Consider the following 25,518-nt stretch of genomic DNA (forward strand, 5'->3'; position numbering starts at 1 on the left):
AGGTTTATGTTGGTTAAAATTGTTTTCATTTTAAAATATTTTATTGTTCTTTCATTGTTGTTGTTGTTTTGCACTACAAATAAGACATGTGCAGTGTGCATAGGGATTTGTTCGTATTTCTTTTTCAAATGATAATTTGGCCCCTCAACAGTCTGAAGGATTGTGGACCGGCCCCCTGCTTAAAAAGTTTGAGGACCCCTGGTCTAGCCCTTCAAATATGAGAAAATAAAATTCTGTGAGATGGCAAATGAACCATATTGTAGATGTAACTGGAATGAATACTAGAACTAGTTGGAGATTGAATAAATACTTTACCTATTTACTTTACTCTATTCAGAGCTCCTGAACTGGAGTCCAGGTCCACCTGACTTGCTCCAGAGGCCTGGGAGAAATAAATAAGGATTTTAACCCATTTGAGTTCATATTGGAATCTGTACCTGCTCATATATACGAATAGTGTGGTTACTTCAAGATCCTTCAGTTTTGGCTTGCTATGAGTTTTCCAGGCTGTATGGCCATGTTCCAGAAGCATTCTCTCCTGATGTTTCATGCCACATTTATGGCAGGCATCTTCAGAGGTCATAAGGTCTGTTGAAAACTAGGCAAGTGGGGTTGATATATCTGGAATGTCCAGGGTGGGAGAAAGAACTGTCTGCTTGAAGCAAGTGTGAATGTTGCAATTGGCCACCTTGATTAGCATTGAATGGCCCTGCAGCTTCAAAGCCTGGCTGCTTCCTTCCTGAGGAATCCTTTGTTGGGAGGCAGGGCTGTAGCCAAGGGGGGGGGGGGTGTAGGAGTTCAACCCTCTCCCTCCCCACAATTTTTTTTAAGTTTTAAAAAATACTTGGTTTACTCATGAATTTTAAACTGGTTAACCAAATTCCCATGAGTGTCTACTGAAGTTTATCTGTCTTCAGTGTCCACTGAAGTTTATCAATGGAGCCTATTTCTAAATAATTTTGCGTTTGGAACTACTCTTCATGATTCCCTTAAAAAAAGTTTCAACACCCCTCCCTCCAATTTTTTTTTCTGGCTATGGCCCTGTTGGGAGGTGTTAGCTGGCTCCTGTCTGGAATTTCCATTTTCTGAATGGTGTTCTTTATTTACTGTCCTGATTTTGGCAGACTTTCTGTTGAAACACAGAAAATTGTAGAGACTGATATTTCTGTAATGATAATTTGCAGGGTCACAATATTAAATCCCCATGGAGAATGAGGATGTATTGCTGCTCTCTTTGGAGCCTGACTGGAGTTAAACCAGACTTCCTTCTCATATTATCATCTATGTGCTACTTACCCGAGATAAATAACAATAATGGGCACCAAAATACTATTCTTTATCAGTTTTGAGTTGCAAGTAAAATGATTATCCCGTCATCCCAACTGCATAGGTCAAACTTATGATAATAATGATGACGACAGTGACAAAGATGAGGATGTAAGGAGATACAAATATCTGAATAATTTAGGCAAATGCAGAGGAAAAGCCCAAGGTGGCAAATAACATGGTGAAATAAAATGTCACAAAGTAGTGAGCAAACCTTAAGAATTCTTATTTAAGTAGGATGTTGGGGAAAAAAACATGCACAGAATATGATCACCTTTAACTCCAGTTCTTTTCTCTTTTTTTGTTTCTATTTACTCGTTTTATTATTTAACCCAGGCATAGGTAAAGTTCAGCCCTTCAGGTGTTTTGGACTTAAACTCCCACAATTCCTAACAGCCAGTAGGCTGTTAGGAATTGTGGGAGTTGAAGTCCAAAACACCTAGAGGGCCAAAGTTTGCCCATGCCTGATCTAGCCTGAAAAAAAGATTACAGGCAGTCCCCGAGTTACAAACATCCGACTGATAAACAACTCATAGTTAAGAAAGGGCTGAAACAACAGGAAGTGAGAAAAGTTTATCCATAGGAAGAGAAATCCACTCCTGGAAAAGTTATCATGGGGAAAAGGGGTCTCCACCGAAGCTTTATCACCAATCCTTGTTTCCACAACAAGCTAATTTTTTTCAAAATCTATTTGTCAAAGATGAAGTACTTTGTCCACATCATGAGAAGACAGGAAAGCTTGGAGAAAGCTGGGGAAACTGGAAGGAAAAAGGAAGAGGGATCAACCAAGTGCAACATGGGTGGATGGTATCCTTAAAGTGACTGGCTTCACCTTGAAGGAGATGGGATTGGCTACAGCCAATAGTGAGCCCTGGCATGGGCTGGTCCAGGAGGTCAGGAAGTGTCAGAAGTGACTGAACGGATAAACAACAACAAATTATCACAGGGACAGAAAGAGAGGTGAAATCTTCTGATGACAAAACAAACACCACAGGGGTATGTTAATCCTTTCCTATGCTATCTAAAGAATATATATATGTGTGTATGTGTGTATATATATATATATACACACACACACACACACAGTGTTTCCTCACTACTTCACGGCTCGCTTTTCACGGATTTGCTGTTCTGCAGTTTTTCAATAAACTCTAAAAGAATATTATAAATAATAAAAAAATACAATTTACAGCCTAAGGAAGGGAGGAAGGAGAAGCCAAAGGGAGAGAAAAGGAGCCCAAGCAGCAACGGGAGGAGAAGGTGATTTATCAACACACGATTGGTTGATAAAGACTTAAAATAATGTATAACTACTAAAATAATGTATCAATATTAAAATAAATATAGTGTCCCAACTTCATGGATTTTTACTTATTGCAGGTGGTCCTGAAACCTAACCCCCGTGATAAGTGAGGGAACACTCTGTGTGTGTGTGTGTATATGTGTGTGTGTGTGTGTGTATACATATATATATATAAATGTACAGTAATCTTTAGATAGCATAGGGAAGGGTTAACACACTCCTGTGGTGTTTATTTTGCTGTCAGAAGATTTCTTTCCCTGTCACAATGCATTAGCTAATAGTTACACACACATACCTTTTCTAACTATAACACAGACATAATAACTACACACAGAAGGTGCTATGATTCACTCAGAATGTAGGTAAAATCTTTCAAATATTTAGTGAAATACTAATCAGTTGCAAGAAGAAGAGCATCAAAAAGCAAAGTATTCATTCAATATCCAGTCAGTCCTAGTAGTCATTCCAGTAACACCTGTAGTCTGGTCCATTTGCCATTTCACACAATTTATTTTCTCATATTTGAAAGACTAGATCAGTGGTTCTCAACCTGGAGTCCCCAGATGTTTTTGGCCTACAACTTCCAGAAATCCCAGCCAGTTTACCAGCAGTTAGGATTTCTGGGAGTTGAAGGCCAAAAACATTTGGGGACCCCAGATTGAGAACCACTGGGCTAGACTCAGTATGCAGGGCATTTCACAAGCAAAAAGCAATCAAAATTAGTTCTGTTGATTTACAGAAGTTGCTAATGATGACATTGCACCTCTGTGGCCATATGTAGAGCACCAAAATATTATGACACTGGTTTTGCTACTCGGGCATTTCACAGAGGACAGAATGCTGTATAAGACATTGTGTGATCCAGACAGACATTGGTTTTTCTCATTTGCAACTACCTGACTAATTAAGATATTTGCACTGTCATCCCGATCCTTATCTTTGTCACCATCATGAGTCTGACCAATACAGTTCGGATGACGGGAAAATCATCTTACTTGCAACTCAAGATGGATGAATAACATTTAGTCCCTATTTTGTTATTCTGTCTCAGGTAAGTAGCATCCAGGTGACCATATGAGACGGCAGCTTGTTTAGGCTTCATGATCAATTGAGTGTTATGACACTCAAGATCAATATATGACTCCACATGAATTAGGAACCATGTACAAGAACATACAGAATAAATACTGGAAGAGAGTACATTTTACTACATGTGGTAGACCTACAAAAAAGCTACTAATTATTGGAAAATGATGTAGGAGACATGCCAAAAGATTTTAAAAACACAAACCCAAATGAAGCCAGAATATTTTTATTGAGTTTGACAGACACGAATACCGACCTGGACGCTAACAAAGACATTTTGTTCGTATATTTGACTACAGCAGCAGGGATGGTTTACGCTAAATATTGCAAAGTAGAAGAGGTTTCTCTAAAAGACCAATGGTTAGAAAAAGTCATGTAAATTAAGGATATGGACAGGTTAACATTTTTAATGAAGAAACATACAGGGAGACCAATTACAAGTATGGACTGGCGACCCTTTAAGGAATATATGAAAATATAGTAACGAGACAATTTAACAACACTATTCTTAGAAATATAAGAATGAAAGACCCTGAAACTTGAGGCAAGAAAAGGGGAAGAGACTAATACATTAAATAACTAGAATAAGAATTAATTGAAATGCAAAGAAGAATGGAAACAACAATTCCCCCTCCCCCTTCTTTACATTCCTTTCTCCCTCCCATACCCATATACCCTTATATTCCTTTCCCCATTTCCTATGTTTTTTTTAAATTATATCTGTTTTTATGAAAACTTTCAATAAAAATGATATATAAAAAAGGTCAGCATTGAACACACACACACACATATATATCCAGTAAAGTCTCGCTTATCCAGCTGGCAGAACATTGGATAAGCAAAAATGTTGGATAATAAGGAGAGATTAATGGAAAACCTATTAAACGTCAAATTATGTTATGATTTTACAAGTTAAGCACCAAAACATGTTTTACAACAAATCGACAGAAAAAGCAGTTCAATACACAGTAACGTTATGTAGTAATTACTGTATTTACGAATTTAGCACCAAAACATCACTGTGTATTGAAAACATTGACTACAAAAACATTTGACTACTAAAAGGCAGACTGTATTGGATAATACAGAACGCTGTGTTGAAAACATCGACTAAAAAAAACATTGGTTCTAACAATTGGTTTAACAAAGTGCGTTAAAGCACTGAGCTGGAGACCGAAAGGTCCCAGGTTCAAAGCCCGGGAGTGGCGTGAGCGCCTGCTGTTGCTCCAGCTCCTGCCAACCTAGCAGTTCGAAAACATGCCAATGTGAATAGATCAATAGGTACCGCTCCGGCGGGACGGTAACGGCGCTCCATGCAGTCATGCTGGCCACATGACCTTGGAGGTGTCTACGGACAACGCTGGCTCTTCGGCTTAGAAATGGAGATGAGCACCAACCCCCAGAGTCAGACATGACTGGACTTAACGTCAGGGGAAACCTTTACCTTTACTTAAAGATAGAATTGCATAAAGTTAACTTACAATAACAACATTGTCAGACATTAAATTCATAAAAACTTCAATCCTTGCTGCCTAAAGAAACAGAGGTGGATCCTGGTGGGAAGCAAACCGTGTTGGATAATCCAGAATGTTGGATAAGCGAATGTTGGATAAGAGAGACTCTAGAGTCTCGCTTATCCAACGTTCTGCATTATCCAACGCAGTCTGCCTTTTAGTAGTCAATGTTTTCAATAATTTGCAATGTTTTGGTGCTAAATTTCTATCTCTCTTTCTCAATGCTGATCGCAAGTGTCATAACATTAAGGCTCCATACTGACCATGAAGCCCAAACAAGCTGCCTTCTGCGGCTGCTAAAAAAACCAACGGAATTCTGGCTTGCATCAATAGGGGTATAGCATCTAGATCCAGGGAAGTCATGCTACCCCTCTATTCTGTATTGGTCAGACCACACCTGGAATACTGTGTCCAATTCTGGGCATCTCAATTGAAGGGAGATGTTGACAAGCCCTATGAGGAGCGGCTTAAAGAACTGGGCATGTTTAGCCTGCAGAAGAGAAGGCTGAGAGGAGACACAATAGCCATGTACAAATACGTGAAGGGAAGTCATAGGGAGGAGGGAGCAAGCTTGTTTTCTGCTGCCCTGCAGACTACCGTGTTTCCCTGAAAATAAGACAGTGTCCTATATTAATTTTTGCTCCCAAAGATGCTCTCGGTCTTATTTTCAGGGGATGTCTTATTTTTCCATGAAGAAGAATTCACATTTATTGTTGAACAAAAAAATGAACATTATATACTGTACAGTAGTTGTCATCATAAACCAGCATAACCAGACAAACTGTGAATCCTATCAAGAATTTCTTGTTACTACCAATATTTCCATGTACAACACTTTATGGTAAGTACATTGACTGATCCTGCATGCTCTGGTGTTCTGTTCGGTGGGCATGCTTCCAAACAAAAACTTTGCTAGGTCTTACTTTCGGGGGAGGCCTTATATTTAGCAATTTAGCAAAACCTCTGCTAGGTCTTATTTTCTGGGGATATCTTATTTTAGGGGAAACAGGGTAGGACGCAGAACAATGGCTTCAAACTACAGGAAAGGAGATTCCACCTGAACATCAGGAAGAACTAACTCACTGTGAGGGCTGTTCGGCAGTGGAACTCTCTTCCGAGCCCATAGCTATAACCGAGCCCATAGCTATAGTAGTTGCACAGGCCATCTCTTTGACTTGAAACATTGCACTATATTCCTCTGCCCGAAAGCATCTCAGAATATAACATTGTATTTTAGTTCTAGTGGTCCCTCCAGGCCATCCTCTCCTCCATCCCAGTGGTCTTTTTTCTTTGCAGATTCATATATTAGTTGAGTGATTATATTCCTTCTGCTTATGTGATTGTTTTAGTCAATTGTTATGTTTTGTTTTTGTTTTTAATTCTTATCGCGTTTTATAGTGTTTTCAGTGTTTTATTGTACAATGTTTTATGCTGATTTTATATTGGAAACCGCCCTGAGTCCCTTTCGGGAGAGAGGGCGGTATACAAATAAACTTTTACTTACTTACTTACTACTTACTTCCCCAGACTGTGGTGGAGGCTCCTTCTTTGGAGGCTTTTAAGCAGAGGCTGGATGGCCATCTGTCGGGGGTGCTTTGAACGCGATTTCCTGCTACTTGGCAGCGGGTTGGACTGGATGGCCCATGAGGTCTCTTCCAACTCTACTATTCTATGATTCTTCTCATATGGTCATCTGGATGCTATCTGGATAGATAGATAGATAAATAGACAGACAGATATGGCTAGAGTTACACTTTCAAAATGTATATTCATCCTTGATGAGGCCAAGGCAGGCTGGTGCTGCTAGGTTTAGAAAAGCCAAGGAGGCGGGCAGTGTGGGTCCTTCCATTGTGTGTGTTCTGTAGAATAATAGGCGATGGGCCCCTTAAGGAGACGTAGGGCAGAGAGAGAAAGAGCGAAGAGGGGGAGAAGCGAACACAGAAGCCTCATTGAGGGGCTTTGGGAAGGCAGAACTCCTCCTTGAAGGGGGTGTGCGCGCTGGCTTTTGGAAGAAGCCTATGGGCAGCCAGAGCGGCTCCGTAGCCCCACCCTCCCTCCGTACTTGGTACGTTCCCGCTCGGTCTCCCAGGGATAAATAGAGGCGAGGCGCCGGGTCGGGTCCCCCGATTCCACAGCTGCGGGAGGGCGCTTGAGTGGCAGAAGGCGCGGAATGGACCACCCCGTGCAGACCGAGCTGTGCAAAGCGCACACGCTGGAGGAGCTGATCCGCATCCTGCACCAGCTGTTCGCCGGAGACAAAGTCAATGTGGACGAAGTGCAGACCCTGATGGAGTCCTACGAGAGCAACCCCGAGGAGTGGAGCCAGTATGCCCAGTTCGACCAGTTCAGGTACATTTCGGAATGGAAGGCAAGGTCTGAGCAAGCTTCACCAGGCACGGGCAAACTTGGGGCCTCCAGGTGTTTTGGACTTCAACTCCCAGCATTCCTGACAGCCTCAGGCCCCTTCCTTTTGCCCCTCAGCCGCTTAAGCGGAAGGGGCCTGAGGCTGTCAGGAATGCTGGGAGTTGAAGTCCAAAACACTTGGAGGCCCCAGGTTCACCCAAGCCTGCTCTACACTAGAATTAATGCAGTTTGACACCACTTTGACTGTCATCCCTCAGTGCTACAGAGTTACGAGAGCTTTAGTTTAGTGAGGCAGCCGCATTCCTTGGCAGAGAAGGCTAAAGACCTCGTAAAACTACAGCTCACATGATTCCTTAACATTACGTCAGGTTAAAGTGGCGTCAGACTACATTAATTCTGATGCATCCTCTATGTGCACTAATTGCCGGTACCTGTCTATAGCAACCTTTCATTCTTCCTTAGAAGTCAGATTCATTATCTATACCATTGAATGCATTTCAACTAATCAGATGATTCAATTAGTTGGAGCTGCTACATGAGCCAGAGTGGAAAGGTGATTTGAACGATGGACTAAAGCTCAGGAAACCAGGTTTTGAATCCCGGCTCAGACATGGAAAGTCACTGGTAGGGAAAGATTCTTTCTCTGCCAGAGGAAGGCAAAGTTAATACCCCCCCCCCCAAAAAAAACCCAAATCTCACCAAGAAAACCCCATGAGAGGGTTGTCCTAAGTCAGAAATGACTTGAAGGTACACCACAACAATCTGGTTGAAGATCTGGATTCCATTTAGGTGTCAGATTGCACAAGACTTTAACATCAACACTTGTAGGAGCAAACTATAAATGTATCATAGAATGCTGCAATCTAGACTATAATGGGATAAGGAATGTGAAACATTTTCTACAGTGTGAACTCTAGGTCATGCCACAATGTCTTTTTATATCAGTGAGCATCCATTTCACTGATCTGAAGTTTAATTGGGCTTTAACCAAGAGTGTAAATTATGAATAATCATAGAATCATAGAGTTGGAAAAGATCTCATGGGTCATCCAGTTCAACCTCCTGCCAAAAAGCAGGAAAATTGCATTCAAAGCACCCCTGACAGATGGCCATCCAGCCTCTGCTTCAAAGCCTCCAAAGAAGGAGCCTCTACCACACTCTGAGGCAGAGAGTTCCACTGCTGAACAGCTTTCACAGTGAGGAAGTTCTTCCTAATGTTCAGGTGGAATCTCCTTTCCTGTAGTTTGAAGCCATTGTTCCGTGTCCTAGTCTGCAGGGCAGCAGAAAACAAGCTTGCTCCCTCCTCCCTATGACTTCCCTTCACGTATTTATACATGGCTATCGTGTCTCCTCTCAGCCTTCTCTTCTGCAGGCTAAATATGCCCAGCTCTTTAAGCCGCTTCTCATATGGCTTGTTCTCCAGACCCTTGATCATTTTAGTCGCCCTCCTCTGGACACCTTTCAGCTTGTCAACATCTCCCTTAAATTGCAGTGCCCAGGATTGAACACAGCAATTGCTTCACCTATATTCACACTTCTGAAAGTAGTTCTGGCTCTTTTTCTTGGAGAATGAGTGGGCAGGTTATAAAAATAACCTGTTATTGTAACATTCACTCAACTTTTCTGAGTGTATTTGTGGACGAGGGACTCGGATGACTAGTAACAACAACTGTGGTAGTGATAACAACCTGACACAGAAGTGCTCTTTCATCATTTTATGATGAAATAAGTATTCAGATGCACCATTGCCCAAAGTAATGTTGAATACAGATAACAAACATAAACACAAATAGCAGAAGATCGACTCAGAAGAACATAACAGGGCTGGTTAAGAATGGGTTTTGATTTTTTTTTAATCATGTCAGAAGTGAGTTGAGAACATACTGCAAGTCGCTTCTGATGTGAGAGAATTGGTGGTCTACAGAGACGTTGCCCAGGGGATGTGCGAATGTGTTACCATCCTGCTGGGAGGCTTCTCTCATGTCTCCATAAGCTAGAGCTGACAGGCAGGAGCTCACCCTATCTCACGGATTCGAACTAGCAACCTTCAGGTCAGAAACCCAATGACCACAAGGAAATATATGCTTTTGTAGCTAAACAGCTGCAACATCCTGCAGCAATATTCCATGGCAAATTGTATGTAGTATTTTGAATTTGTCTTCCCTGACCTGGTGTGCCCCATATGTGCCAATCTATAACCTCCATAATTCCTGACAAACATGCCCAAATGTCTTGTGGGTGTGCATGGTGGTGGCCCCTACCCTTGTTTTGCAAATTGCTTTATACATACAGTATAGTCTCACTTATCCAACATAAACGGGCCAGCAGAACGTTGGATAAGCGAATATGTTGGATAATAAGGAGTGATTAAGAAAAAGCCTATTAAACATCAAATTAGGTTATGATTTTACAAATTAAGCACCAAAACATCATGTTATACAACAAATTTGACTGAAAAATTAGTTCAATTCATGGTAATGCTATGTAGTAATTACTTTATTTACGAATTTAGTACCAAAATATCATGATGAATTGAAAACATTGTCTATAAAAATGTGTTGGATAATCCAGAACGTTGGATAAGCGAGTGTTGGATAAGTGAGACTCTACTGTATATGTAAGCAGGTACTGCATACTGAATAAGGCTGAGGGCAGTTTAACCTGTTGATGTGCACAAACACAGGGAGCAGATCTATAAGGGGTTTTCCAGCTCACCCTGAAGATGCCAAGGATTGAAAAGGGGCACTTATCCATGCAAAGCATTTGCTTTGTCACTATAGTTACCAGAGTGAAAAATGAAGTGGGCTCCAGTACCTTTCATGGCTGTATAGAGGAGAGGATTGTAGCTAGTTGTGTGTATCATATAACACCTGCTGAAATGCCCACTTCTATACAACAAGTCGAAGTAAAGGAGGCTCCCTCTGGTTTTCATTCTGTCAGCCCTACCTGTCCCAGACCTGGTGCTGTCTTCTAAGGCTGTTGGATTGTTTATTCCCTACTCATAAACCGAAATGCTATTGTGCCTCCTAAGTATAACAACAACACTCAATAAAACAGTCATTATTAAACAGTGCAGCCACTACAAATTGGCTAGGCAAAATAGATATACAGTAGAGTCTCACTTATCCAACACTCGCTTATCCAACGTTCTGGATTATCCAACACATTTTTGTAGTCAATGTTTTCAATACACCATGATATTTTGGTGCTAAATTCGTAAATACAGTAATTACTACATAGCATTACTGTGTATTGAACTACTTTTTCTGTCAAATTTGTTGTAAAACATGATGTTTTGGTGCTTAATTTGTAAAATCATAACCTAATTTAATGTTTAATAGGCTTTTCCTTAATCTCTCCTTATTATCCAACATATTTGCTTATCCAACATTCTGCCAGCCCGTTTACGTTGGATAAGTGAGACTCTACTGTAAATGTTTTCTCTCCTCTCCTCTGTGCTCCTCTTGAGTTCACATTAACCTTGTTTGCTCACAGCCAAGGGAAGAGAATAGCTTATCCGAGGGTGAGAGGGTGATGCCTGCCTCCCTTTCCCTGCCCGTTTGCACTCCTCCCATTTTCTGACATCTCCCGGCTTCTCCAAAGTGCCACGCAGCAGCCCAGCATGGGAGGCAAGGAGAGGGCAGGGACCCCATCAACCAATAGTCGCTGCCTTGGAGTAACACCTCCAAACGGAGAGACCAATGAGAGCTGGGCCAAGGGAAAGGTCTGCTTGAATTCCCCGAGACAGCTAGCTCTTGTTTCTGTGCTTCCACAGGAATTGATTGAGGGGCGTTGGCTGGCCTGGCAGAAAATATATAATTTAGGGATGGGCAGAAAGTACATGTAGAACTGCTGGTGGCTCTTTGGAGGATTTGCATGAGATCAGACAGGAATTGTGACTACATTATGTAACATGATTTTTGTTCCTGGGTTGTAAATGACATTTCCTAATTGGTTCTATCTCAAAAACATGGAAAACATTTATTAAACTGATATTTTTATTTTTGTGAGACATCCTGCTGCAGTTTTAAAAAAATCAGTTTAATAAATGTTTTCCATGTTTTTGCGATAGAACCAATTAGGAAATGTCATTTACAACCCATTTTTCGATAGTTTTTCAGTACCTGTCTCATAGAGTCTCAAGCAAATCAACATAGTTTGTGTCAGCCACAAAAACTAAGTTTCTGGAGTATAACAATTACTTTCAAAGTAAGTACCACACAATTAAACAGGAAATAACATTTTCAAACTAGGAACAGAAAAATTTTCAAATTGTGTTACATAATGCGATCAATGGATGAACATACATGCACGCACACTCCCAAATGACGCTGATGAAATCAAGAAACGTTATTTAGAAAATGAGATAAAATCAAGAAAAGTTATTTAGAAAATGAGATCTTTAAGAACTTAGGACCACAACTCCCAGAATCCCCAGTCTGGATGGCCGGTGGGTCACAGCTAACAAAGAGTCAGTGGCCATGTTGGCTAGGGAATTTCGGAGATTGTCATCCAAAGCAGTTAGCTCAGAGCAGGAGTAAAATGTGTGTGTGTGTGCAAGCAAACCCCTGTCCTAGGAATAAGAAAAAAATGGCCAGGGTGACCATGTTGAAAGGCACCTTGTTCCTCGACTCTACCTTTCTCCCAGAGTCACTTTGACTCTACCTTCCTCTACATTCATTGCTACTTATCTTGTGTTATATAATGTTATCGCTGATTAGATAAGAGGAACAAATGGCTAAGTAATAAAAATCAGGTTTTATATTTCTAGACTAGATCTCTGATAGGTTACTGTGTTTCAAGTCTGTTGCAATATCTTTGACAAATGAGGGATTCCCCCCCTCCCATTTCAGTCCTCTGTTTTTTATTTGGAACTGTCTCTTTAGCAATCTCTGATAACAATCTCAGTTTACAAGCTTGTCTTTATGTTTGGATTGAGCACTGGTTCAAACTCGTATGCATGCACCTGCTAATATTTCTAGAAAGAGATACCACTATCTAATAAAATACTTCAGCTGGGTGTGTTTAAAAAGAAGGTTTTTATTGGCTGGATGTACTTTTTGAAATAATACAGCTGACCATCCATATCTACAGATTCTGTATCCACAATTTCAACCAACCACAGTTCTAATAGATATTTTAAAATCCAAAAAGTTTTTGCCGTATATTGAGCACTATACTGATTTGTAGGCATACTCTGTGTTTGCCTCCTGCATTTTCATAGATCCTCCAGCACTCATTCACCATTTTATGGAAGGGACACCATTTTACTATGCCATTATAGATAATTGGATTGGAGCATTAATGGATTTGGGTATCCACAGGACCAAACTCCAGCAGATACCAAGGGCCCACTCTATCCTTTCACCATTCATTTTCTTATCTAGACCTTCTGTGGGGATAGTCATGATAGCTTGTCATTCAAAAAATGACAGTGAATAGTTTGTGACATCTTAAAAGACTAAAGAGTTTTATTCAATGTGTTTTTAATGGACTGCTGTGCATTTCCTCAAATGATTTTTTTTCTTACATTGCTTTCCTAATCTTGGATTAGGCAAGGGATTCTGTGGAAGTCCTGGTCGATCTCTGGAATGAGGGAAATGACCAGGGCAGCAAACATGATTGCTCTGAAGCCTCCCTTCTCACAAAGTGGAGATAAACCATCCCCTGGTTTACTAAGGAGCTGGCAGCAATGAAATGGAGATTAGAGTAACAGTGGCCAAAATGGTCCATCTGAAGCCCTATAGAGGGGCAATAAAAGCAGGAAAAATGCATTTTTCACCAATACAATGGCTTTGGCGTGGAAGCAATCAGCAGAGCTGTTTTGTGTGGTTAGGGATCAAACATAACCTGACCTAAAAGAAAATGTAACTCATGCAACAGCACGCTTCAAAGAACTTGCCAATTATTTTGCAAATAAGATCTCTCAGATTCCCTCTGACTTAAATGCTACAGTTGACAGCTCCAGTGGATGTAACCTTGTCCGGTGTTAATGGATACTTTTCAATTTGTGTAGCTTTGGAGTGGTGAGGGCCACCACATGTACTCTAAACCCCTTCCCTTCTTGGCTCATAAAACAGGCCAAAGGGGGACTGGTGGAGTGGGTTAGGGAAGTGATTAATGGCTTGTTATATTCATCCATCAAGGAGTCTGTGGTAGTGTTGTGGCTCAGCAGCAAAATGCTGGGGATTTCTCAGAGGACGAGGGGGATGGTGATTTCCTTACTGAGGAGTCTGTGTGTGATCAGAGTGAATTGCAGGCCTTAGATCAGAGAAAAGGGCCGACAGTTGCAGTTGACTTAGAGGATATTTTGGATTCCAATGTTCTTTCCCTCGGTGGTGCAGTGAGTTAAACCCTTGTGCTGGCAAGGACTGCTGACTTAAAGTTTGGGTTGCTGACCTGAAGGTTACCAGTTCAAATCCAACCGGGAGAACGCGGATGAGCTCCCTCTTTCAACTTCAGCTCTATTGTGGGGACATGAGAGAAGCCTCCCACAAGGATGGTAAAAACATCCTAGCCTCCTCTGGGCAACATCCTTGCACATGACCAACTCTCTCACACCAGAAGCGACATGCAGTTTCTCAAGTCTCTCCTGACAAAAAAAAAAAAAAGCAACCAGGGAAAAGTCTGTTTCTCTTGGGAATCGACCTTCAGCAGAAGATGGGGAGGTTTTTCAGATTAGGCCTTCACGGGAGGGAGTGAAGGATAGATTAATTAGGCATTCAGAAAGACTCAGGGAGAAGTCCTTGAGATCCAGGTGTTAAAGACATGACCTCATGTCTTTTTGGTTGGGCCTGAACTTAAATTAAGTGTTGTTTACTGGTCTCTCCAGAGCAGGCAATGTTGCCATAGATTCAACTTCTCGTTTCAGCTCTCAAGCTCATGTTTCAAGTCTCCTGTGTTTGCCTATGTTCCTGTAAGAGTTTTGCCTTGGAAAAGTTCCTGTTTTCATGCCTATGGATTTATGCCTTCTTGGATTCCATGTCGAACTTTCTATATATGGACTATTGCTATTTTATAGCACCTTTTCTACTGCTTTTTGGGAAATGCCCTTTACCCCCTTTTTTTACATGCTTTGTAAATTGCTGTAGTTAGAAACTACTGGACTCTGGTCTGGTGCTGGGTGAAAAGGTGTTCCTAAGGTTAAAGTGCAACAAGTAAGACCTCTTCTACAGAAATCTTCCTTGGACCCTATAGTACTTGATAACAACAGACCAATCTCCATTTGTCGATTCCTTGGCAAGGTAGTAGAGTATGTGGTGGCATCTCAATTTCAAGAGTCCCAGGATGAGATAGATTATCTAGATCCATTTCAGTCTGATTTCAGGCCTGGTTATGAGACAGAGACAGGTTTGGTCACCTTGGTGGACGACCTATGCAAATAACTGCTGGTTCTGCTGGACTTTTTGTGGCTTTTGATACCATCATATGTTATATCCTTCTAAGTTGCCTTCCTGGGACAGAGCTTAGAGATATTGTTTTTCTGTTCTTTTCTGATGGGATGGTCTTGTTCAGTCCTGTCCCCTATGCTATTTAATATCTATACGAAGCCGCTGGGAAAGGTCATCCAGAGTTTTGGGATAGAGAATAGGTGGCCCAAAAATCAAGCAGAAGTCATCCTTCAGAGAGGAACTTTTAGGGTTCTGCTTTTAAAAATATAAGAAAGATTATTTTTAAAAACTGTGTTGATGATTTTTTAAAAATGAACGTCTGTATTTTTACTGTTTCAGATACACAAGAAATCTTGTGGATAAAGGAAATGGAAAGTTCAATCTCATGATCCTATGCTGGGGGGAAGGCCATGGCAGGTAGGTGGCTTCAAATGGATAAACAGATAAAAACAATATGACTGTCCAATATGTTGCACCTTTGTCAGGGATATGAAACATGAATAGTTTAGTCAATTACAGATGGTTCTGTACACCAGATCATGCAAACAGTATTTTACATGGACCATTTGCTTGAAACTGTTTGTTGGCTGAATAATTGACACTTCAAAGGAGTTAGTATACTCTCAAGATAATTTGGAAGAGGAGGATGCCTTTTTAATTAACACAAGAGCCAATCAGTCAAAGCTATGGACAGCTTTGTTTAAGGCCCCCCTACACCACCATATAAAATTCACATTATATGCTTTGAACTGGATTATATGGCAGTATAGATCCAGCCTAAGAAAGAAGGGGATGTGATTGACATTAAGCAGACCAACCAGCACTGGGAAAATACAGTTTCTGCTGCCCAAGAGAATAACATGGAGATAGTTGAATGTCCATCCAAAATGCAGTGAATGCATTTTTACAATGGACTCACCACTAAAATCCAATACATTGTCACACACCCAAATTGCTGATGTCCCAAAAGACTCGGTGTATGCCTTCAGTCTGCTGTTGCATTTATCTTATGCCTTTACAACACTTGTATACTTTGGGCAATCCTGTTAATTCCATGGGGGTTTCTTAAGTGAAGAATACTCAGAGATCGTTTTGGTAATTCCTTTTCTGAAATATAGGCCTCTTCTACACTGTCATATAATCCAAATTATCTACTTTGAGCTGGATTATATGAGTCTACACTACCATATAATCCAGTTCAAAGCAGATAATCTGGATTTTATATGGCAGTGTAGAAGGGGTCATACAGCATCTAATATTAGTTGTTTTGTACTGTATTTAATATGTTGTAAATTACTTTGGGTCCCTTCATGGGGGGAAAGCAGGATATAAATCTTTATTTAAGATTTTTTATTATTATTGTCATTATTATTATTATTATTATTATTATTATTATTGGCAGTCTGCCATCTGAGTACTAACCAGAACTCACCCTACTTAGCTTTTAAGATTAGACGGTATCCTGTGCCTTTAGGGTGTGCTACCAAATTTAAATATCTCTTCTCTCTTTGCCTCTGTAGGTCATATATTTTGGTTGACTTATTAGGTCATGTTTTTGTAGAGCTGTTGTTATATACGAGGTATAGAATCTGTGCAACATTTATTTCTGGCCTCTGAGAAACAGCCATCTCATAGTGTGGGGAATGTAAATCTTCTCTGTCAGAACAGGCTGCTTGTAGAGCCATTTGGTGACTTCCTTCTTTGTGCTTTCTTACAATGGAGACAAGTTTTTCATTGTTCTACTCAGGGTTTTGATTAAACAGATACTTTGTTTCCTGAGTCCCTTCGGGTGAGAAGGGCGGGATATAAATGTTGTAAATAAAATAAATAAAATAAATGGCAGCACTTGCAAAGTTCCTCATCTTTTCACTTTTTATTATGTGCACTGATTTCAGATCCCTACATATTTTCTCCAAGAATCCCCAGCAACTCTACAGAATGTATCAGCGATGTTGTTTTCAGTATCCACTCCACTGCAGCTGTGGAGGCGGGGACTCCTGAAACAATTGTTGTAGCCCTTTGAGAGATAATATCTATCTACATATTGATATTGCCTAAAGTAATCCTGCGGTTGACATAAATAGCTACGGTGTCTTTCTCTAACATGATACTTAAAGGCTCTAGGCTACAGCTGAGAAAAACATATTCTGCTGATTAGTCCCTACGTTGATGAGAAGCAGTTTAAAATAGCTCCTTTATTTTGAGATTTATAATTTGCTCAGTATTCAGTGAATAATTCAGATCTCGGACCTAAATCCCACACTAACAGTCCCAATTTGGCAAGAACAATCCCAGTTAAGATGCTGTCATCCTACTTTTTCAGCCACTTTTAAAATGTCCCAGTTTGTTCTCCTCTTCCCATTTTCCCTATTTGTTCACAGCTTTCTCAAATTGCTGCAAACTGAGTTCAAAAGTACAAAAGAGGTTTGTACTCCATTAACTCATGGTGTGGGGAGGACAGGAGTGGTTCAAGCAAAAGTAAATTGCTGCATCCTCCCTTAGTTTGTGTCCTCTTTTCTCACCAATAATCTTTGGCATCTCAACTAGCCCCTGATGTTGCTTGGCCACTCGTGTCCCAGCGTTTATTGTTAAACATTAGTGAATATGCACCAATGTGCTTAGCAACAACTTGTGGGAAGAACTGGAAGATCTAAAGGACTTCAAAATTGCCAGTGATGAAGACATCAATGTCAAAATGCCACTAGCCTTTGTTCTAATATTAGCTTTTTGTTCCTATAGTCATTAATCTTCTACAAATGAAAATGTTCATGCCCAGTGGACCTTTGCGTCTATAGTACTTTTAGTGCTACAAAGCTGCATGGCTTATCCATCTAATACTGACCACTGACTGTGAATTTACTAGAAACAGAACCTTTTAAATTAATCTGTAAAATATTATTTTAATTATTTATTTACTGGCTTGGTTAGTTTGTTACTCATCTGTATCTTTAAATAGAACTTAAGCTCAATTAAAATCAGTGCAGGAATTTGCAGGCAAAGCAGGTTTTTAAATTTGTATGTATATGTCTTACAGATTCAACCAGTACTCTGAGACCAGTTGGTAGATTCAAAGTCAGTGAGGCAGTGCAAGCAAACCAGGTTTCGGTACTGGTTTGCTATCCTGCGAACTAAACCCGATCTAAATTATTTTGAAGACAGGTTTTAGCACCTTGGATAGTTCCTTTAAAATTGGAAGCAAAAGGTGGAAAAGATGGATTCACCATCCGATAGACTTTGGATCCACCAGCTGTTCACCTGCAAGGAATTCAAAATCTGCTGTCTTTCTAGTTAGGATTATTATGGACTAGTAATACAGCTTACTTTACTTACTTAGGCAGTCCCTCATTGTTTGAGTGTGATGGCCTTCCAGGTGCAGTGTCCTGGCAGTGGCAATGTTCTCCACAGTGAGGACATCGGTTTCCAGGTGGAAGGCAGTCCCGATCAGGGTTGGCTTGTTATGCCTTCCTCTTGGCACATTTCTCTCTTTCGCCCTCCGCTCTTCAAATTCCACAGCACTGCTGGTCACAGCTGACTTCCAGCTAGAGCGCTTAAGGGCCAGGGCTTCAGAGTTCTCGGTGTCTATGCCACAGTTCTTAAGATTAGCTTTGAGTCCATCTTTAAATCTCTTCCTGTCCACCAACATTCCATTTTCCGTTCTTGAGTTGGGAGTATAGTAACTGCTTTGGGAGACAGTGATCGGACATTTGGACAACGTGGCCAGTCCAGCGGAGTTGATGGCATAGAAGCATCGCTTAAGTGCTAGTGGTCTTTTCTTCTTTCAACACACTGACATTTGTCTGCCTGTCTTCCCAGGATATTTGCATGATTTTTTGGAGGCAACTCCGAAATTGTTCCAGGAGATGAATGTGATGTCTGTAGACAGTCCACATTTCGCAGGCATATAACAGGGTTGGGACTCGAGTACGACTGCAAGTAATACAGCACTAGCAGCCACATCCCTATTCCTGTTAACATAATTAATTGCTGTCTTTTCCTTGAGGTACTATTTTCTGCTACCTTTTCAAGTCACTGATACATATTTTAATCAAAATGATACAGCCCATGTTTGTCTTGTAGTCAGACATTTTTGGTGCTTATGAAATCATGTTAATATTCACTGAATTTCTTGGACATGTGATAAGAGTGCATCATTTTATTATGTGGTGCATATGTAGTACTATAAAGAAGCCTGCCCACTGACCACCTATATTTTCGTGTATGTCCATATACAGCAGCATCCACGATCACACAGACTCACACTGCTTCATGAAGATTCTTCAAGGAAATCTCAAAGAAACATTATTTGAGTGGCCAGACAAAAAGGCGGTTGGAGAGATGCAGAAGAAGTCAGAAAGGGTTTTGAAGGAAAATCGGTGTGCTTATATTAACGGTAAGTCATAGATTCCAAAGTTAATTTTACATTATGGATTCTAATACTTTTCAATACATTGCATTTAAAGAAAAAATGTTTGAGGAGGGTTGGGTGTTTTTTAAAGCCACATGGGGACATTTCTGTAAGTTGTAGATTTAATTCTGTTTAACCTTCCTGCTTACCTAAAGGCCGATTCACTTCTTTGTTATGATTTAATTACAAGGAAAAATGATTCCATCTAAATATTGGGAACAGGATTTAAACTGATATGAACAACGTTAAGCTTCATTGTTATAAAAAGAAAGCAGTGGTGCTTGTCAGTGGAAGAACTTCCAACCTTTGCTTCTCGGGCCCCTTCTACACTGCCATTATAAAATCCAGATTATCTGCTTTGAATTGGTTTATATGGTAGTATAGACTCATATAATCCAGTTTAAAGCAGATAATGTGGATTATCTGCTTTGATAATATGGATTATATGGCAGTGTAGAAGGCACTTCAGTCAATTTCCATCTATTTAGTTTTAATCATGGACAATTTATAGTCCTGCCACCTTAATGGACTCAGCTGAATTATACTGAATTTTATAGTGACTGCACTGTTCAAGATTTCTAGTTATTCCTCTGCTTCAACTGCACCATATTACAATGGCACTTAAGATGCCCTTAAGTGAACTTGTTTGAGTGTTTTTCATTTGCAGGGAAATCTTGTAGATTAATACATAAGAATATTTTTCCATCTATTTCCCTGAGGAAATAACTGAGAGTTCAATACTTGGCAAGCAGCTATGACTAGGAACTGGAACTTCTGCCATGTTTTCTTGCCTAGACACCCCAATTTGGAAAGGAATCAAAAAGAAAATGTATGCACGCACATGAACCTGAACCACGCTCACTGGTTTGGACTAGGGAAGGAGTGGGCAATCTTAGTTATCTCAGCTCAGAGAAAAATATTTAAAAATGAGAACAAAAAAGTTTAGTAAAATTGTGTTCTTGGGGTAAATGCTTCATGTTTTCAAGGATGTTAGAGGTTGTCAGTCCTGTAACACAAACTCTGTTACCCATACTGGTCTAATATAATGCATTGATTGTGTGACTTCAAAAACAGTCCACAATATGTAGTGTTTAATGATAACTCTGCAGGATCATAAACAAGAAATTACATTTGTTTTGTGACCATATTTTTTCAGTCACATGCACTCCTGATTGATTTTTAGTCCCAATTAAAAATACATTAGTTTTAACCATTAAGGCCTGCTTTCCCAACCCAAGGAAGCATTCAAATGTGTTAGATTAAAATGCCCATCATCCTCAAACAGCAACCAGGCTAAGGAAGGATGTCTTATTGCCATGAAAAGATGTTACATGAAAAATCATGTACACGTACATACATGTGTATATATACACACACATGCACTTACTCTTTGGGAATTCAGCATGTGTGAGTTGCTATGTTAGGACTTAACCAGAACCTGTGATTTCCAGACCAAAGCCGAAAACCAAAGTATAATCCCCTGTGATATTACTGGACCCTGGTTGAAGTCCCAAGGGGCCAGCCTTTGGTGGTGGTATTAAGCATGGTATTCTAAGCATTAAGCACATCAACAAATGGAGGAAGATATACACAACTCTCTTCACAACTTGATGAGGCAGCGCTTTCATCTTGAGATTCCTCTCTCTTGGCTTGAGCAGCAGCAAAAGCAAGCCAGGGGAAATGTTTACTTTTTTCCTACAAAAAAAAAAGCATCCTATAGGGCATGGATGGGCATTTTGGCCCTGTTTAAAGCCCAAGATGTCTTTCTTCAAACAGAAAGTCATGTGAGCTTTGTACCCATAACCTCTGCCTTTTCTTGTATTGTGTAGACACCATTGGCTTGCATCGAGTGGAGAACCCAAGCCATACTGAAACAGCTGTTAGTCTCCATTTGTACAGCCCACCTTTTGCATCCTGCAATACTTTTGACCAAAGAACTGGACACAAACAGAAAGTGAAAATGACCTTCTTTAGCCAATTTGGAGAAAGAACACCATATGTAAGTATAAAGATTTGTTATATAAGGATATTTTAATATGCTTCTTGTAGCATATTATTCAAAATTAACATCAATGTATACTTCATAGAAGCTAAAAGAACTAAAGTAAACTCAAAAGAGTTTCACCATACACATATTTAAAAGTGGTTTAGACCACAAAGGCTTTAATAAAATGTATGTTTTGATCTGGTGATAACAATAGATGACAATTGGCCCCAGTCAGATCTCCAAGAAGAAGACATTCTGCAAGTGGGATGTCAGAACTAAGAAGGCCACATACTAGAGATAGTGTATGATCTTGGTTTCTTTAGTTTGTGCGGGAGGCCTACCATTGCCTACCAGTGCTACGCCACCAGATTGGGGCCTTAGTTCCAACTCTGGGCCTTTTTTTATGTTTAATTGTTTTATAATTTAATATGCTATGTTTTTGTTATATGCACGGCATTGAATTTTTGCCGGAGTTTGTAAAGCCGTTCTGAGTCCCCTTCGGGGTGAGAAGAGCAGGGTATAAATAAAGTATATTATTATATCGTTATTATTATTTAGAGTTCAGAGTGAACAAGCTTAAATTCTGAATCATGTGAGCATCCATCCATCAGTGCTTCAGGAAGTTTTTTGTGCTCAAATTACAAAATCTGGGTAGAATCTCCAACTGTCATTCTCCTAAATTAAAATATGTATTTCTTTGTCTTCAGTTTTCACCATCTGATCTTACTTCTACTGTATTACATCGTACAGTCAAATCAAAACCTCTTTTAAAACCCCTACCTAAATACTTAGATAAGACCATGTATGTCATGGTCCCATCTTAAGTATTTAGCACCTCTTTCATGTTCCTGTCTTGAGTCTTAAGCTCATCAGAGAATATCAAAGTTTGAAAGAACCTTGGAAGCAATCTCACCTATCCAGTCTGCTTAATGCAAAATATTTTCTAGTGCAGAAGATAATCCGACCATCCCTGATCGATGGCTGTCCAGTATCTGTTTAAATACCTTAAGTGAATGAAAATCCATTGTTTGTATTTTTGAAGGCTTTCATGGCCAAAATCACTGGGTTGCTGTGAGTTTCCTGGGCTGTATGGCCATGTTCTAGAATGCTTCTGGAACATGGCCATACAGCCCAGAAAACTCACAGCAACCTAATCCATTGGTTCTTCAGGGATTGTATTCTTCTACTTTTGCTTTTGGGAGAATTCCTCCTTGCAATGGCTAACAGAGATTTGCTTCCCTGCAGTTTATACTCTCTTCAGTTCCCATATTCCTCTTTAGAGGTCCTTTCCTCTACTCTTTGAGATGAACGGTGGTAAATGGTAACAGAGACTTTGATTTGCATTTTATATTAATTATAGAGCCTTTTGAAGATTCTGTTGCTTTGAAATTCTTTATTCATTATGCTGAGATTCCAGGCTGTTCTGGTTTTTTTTCTGTAATAAGTAAACTCCAACTGACCTCCATTGTGCCAGTGTATCAAAAAGTCTTGGAACACATGACCAACCATGATAAAATTGTTAAGTTGGGAGCCATGAAAACAATTTCCTTGTCCTTTTATTACTTGCACATTCAGTTTAGATTTTGTACTGCAGTTGTATTGGATATAATTGAAACCTCTTGGTAATCACTACACTTCTTTTTTTCTAGACAACATCAATTTCACAAGAGAACAACTGAGAAGAGCCCAAGATCTGCAGAACTGTATTTTTTGGAATAGAAGAAGGATTGTACGGTTGGACCAAGTTGTGTCCAAATAATTTTTACCTAGGATTACAGTAGGAAAGCTTCATGGTCATGTAGATTCCTTTTATTTTTTTGAACACTAAAAGGGGCAATGTCATGGACAATTGCAGGATGGACATAACAATATAATCGGGGTTCTTTTGCCACCCCTTCTCAGTTCTGCATTTGAAAGTGTTCACACAAGTGCAGCATTTGGACTTTTAATATGACTTTCCTCTTAGTGGCCCCAGCTGTTTGAATTATGCCAACTTGAACTAGTAATGTAAATGATTAAACTCTGGTTCCATCAAGCTCATAGATGGGCAACTTGTGGACTTCCAGACATTGTTGGATTGTAGCTTCCATCAGGCCCAACCAGAATAGCCAATGGAGAAGAGCAATGGAAATTGCAGTCCACTGGAAATTGTTCCTTGTTATCTAGGGTCACATGTTACCCACTCCAGCCTAGAGCATAAGCTATATCCTGTCAATGGCATTGTTTTATCATGAGTTTAATTATCTATTAGAACTTTTAAATAATTTGTGTTTTTTTTTAAATCACATGTCAAAGTCTGGAATATTTTTTAAATGGGAGCAATAATGAACGTCTTGTACAATGTTGTTTTTGTTCTGGAGAAAACAGTCTGTAAAAATTGTTAATCATGTTCAGTGGGATCAGCATCTTGTTTTTAAAGCCCACACAACTACTTAATTAAACCTGAATTTTGGGCACAAATGTTAAAAATGAGTATTCTTCTATTCGGTTAGTATAAGGGATAAATTCTGTCAGTGAGAAATGCTGCGTCAGGGTAGCCGGGTGCCTACTTTTAAAATAAGGAGCGGGGGGAGGGGGGGACCTTCTAGGAAGGTACTTCTGGGGGGTGGAAGTTCCAGGGCCCTGGCCAATGAGAACACAACAGGCCCATGTTGGTAGCAAGGGTGTATACGTTCAGGTCCAACCTATCTTCGAGGCCACATCTCCTTCTATGAACTGGCGCGGGCATTGAGATCTGCCAGAGAGGCCCTTCTCTCAATCCCACCACCATCTCAAATATGGTTGGTGGGGACAAGAGGGCCTTCTCGGTGGTGGCTCTCTGGCTCTGGAATACCTTCCCTGAAGGGTATCAGCCCTAAGTGGACTAGCCCCCACCCTCAAAAGTCTTTTAGGCGAGTTTTAAAACATGGCTCTTCAGACAGGCCTTTGACCTTCTGTTATCTGGCCAGCTCTGCACCTTGTTGTTGTAAATAGTTAGCTTATTCACGGGTTCTACTGAATTTTAGGAAATTTTGTAATTATTACAATTTTTCTGGGATTTTAGATGTGTTGTGATTTTATACTTATCCCATGTATTCATACTTGTATATTGTTGTTCATACACAGCACTTGCAGTGCTTCTGTGAGCTGCCCCAAGTCCCTTTGGGGAGATGGTGGCAGGTACAAATAAAGATTTATTATTATTCTGGGAGGGGGGCATGCAGCAGCAGTTTTTCTTGGCTATTGCTGCTGCCACTACCATGGCATGTACCCACCACTGGACCAGGACCAGGTGCACACTTATTGGCCCCATATTGACCCCAGCCTTGGCAGTGGTGCGATTGGCCCAAGGGGCCCGTGGTGGCAAGAGTGTGCTGCTGGCACTGCTACTGGTTGAAGGGGGTGGGGACTGTACCACTGAAATACGGATCATGAAGAGCAAGAATGACACAGGGCTTTGGCTTGAAATAAGGAACTGTCCATTAAAATATAGGATGCCTGGAAACACTGCAAAAAAGTGGCCAATAGGAAGGAGACAGTAAATAAAATCGGTGAAGTTAGACTTTCATTAAAACTAGGAAGCTATCCCTGTATTCCAGTGAACAAGAATAGGACAGCATTGTAACAAGCAAAAATGTGGGAAATCTATATAGCTAAGGTCTATATATTTACTTAGTGTGTTTCTTTTTTCCCTCCCAGTTGTTGTAGTGCCAATGCTCAGCTAACTAAAAGCAAATAGACCTGGTCACATGTTCCTTATTTTGCCTTCCTAAGTAAGTGTATAGGAATAATCCTTTCATTTCATGATGTGGAAATAGCCCCTTCAGCTACGATTTCCATCTTAATTTTCAAACAGGAAAATGCATTCTTGGTGTATGCGTGAATGACAAGCTGTGACTATAATTGGCTCTTAATGCTTAATGGCATCGCTAGGGACTGTCCCTAAGTCTTCTGTTTGGGCCTCGGGGCTTGGGACAATTCTTAACTGGTATCTCTAGAGCAGTGTTTCTCAAACTCTGCTCCTCCAGTGTTTTGGAATTCAGCTCCCAGAAATCCCAGCCAGCTTACCAGTTGTTAGGAATTGTGGGAGCTGAAGTCTAAAACATCTGGAGGAGCACAGTTTGAGAAACTCTGCTCTAGAGTGACAGCTCTGGATAGTGCCT

General features: G+C 40.3%; 1 protein-coding gene across 1 annotated transcript; it reads left to right on the forward strand.

Moving 5' to 3' along the window:
• Nucleotides 1–7,286: 7,286 nt before the first annotated feature.
• On the forward strand, nt 7,287–23,845 carry cdo1 (cysteine dioxygenase type 1). Its single transcript, XM_003223029.4, has 5 exons — nt 7,287–7,578; nt 15,324–15,401; nt 19,217–19,374; nt 21,219–21,388; nt 23,026–23,845. The coding sequence occupies exons 1-5, from the start codon at nt 7,400–7,402 to the stop codon at nt 23,053–23,055; spliced, it is 615 nt and encodes a 204-aa protein (XP_003223077.1). The 5' UTR covers nt 7,287–7,399; the 3' UTR covers nt 23,056–23,845.
• The last annotated feature ends 1,673 nt before the right edge of the window (nt 23,846–25,518 follow it).

This window comes from Anolis carolinensis, chromosome 2 (genome assembly GCF_035594765.1).
Source record: "Anolis carolinensis isolate JA03-04 chromosome 2, rAnoCar3.1.pri, whole genome shotgun sequence".
In the NCBI taxonomy this organism is placed as follows: domain Eukaryota; kingdom Metazoa; phylum Chordata; class Lepidosauria; order Squamata; family Dactyloidae; genus Anolis; species Anolis carolinensis.

Excerpts from the sequence above, each read along its gene's own strand:
- cdo1 (XM_003223029.4), top strand. The coding sequence starts at position 7,400 with ATGGACCACCCCGTGCAGACCGAGCTGTGCAAAGCGCACACGCTGGAG. Across the intron at positions 15,402-19,216 it reads TGGGGGGAAGGCCATGGCAG|CAGCATCCACGATCACACAG; the intron begins GTAGGTGGCTTC and ends GTCCATATACAG. Across the intron at positions 19,375-21,218 it reads TCGGTGTGCTTATATTAACG|ACACCATTGGCTTGCATCGA; the intron begins GTAAGTCATAGA and ends TGTATTGTGTAG.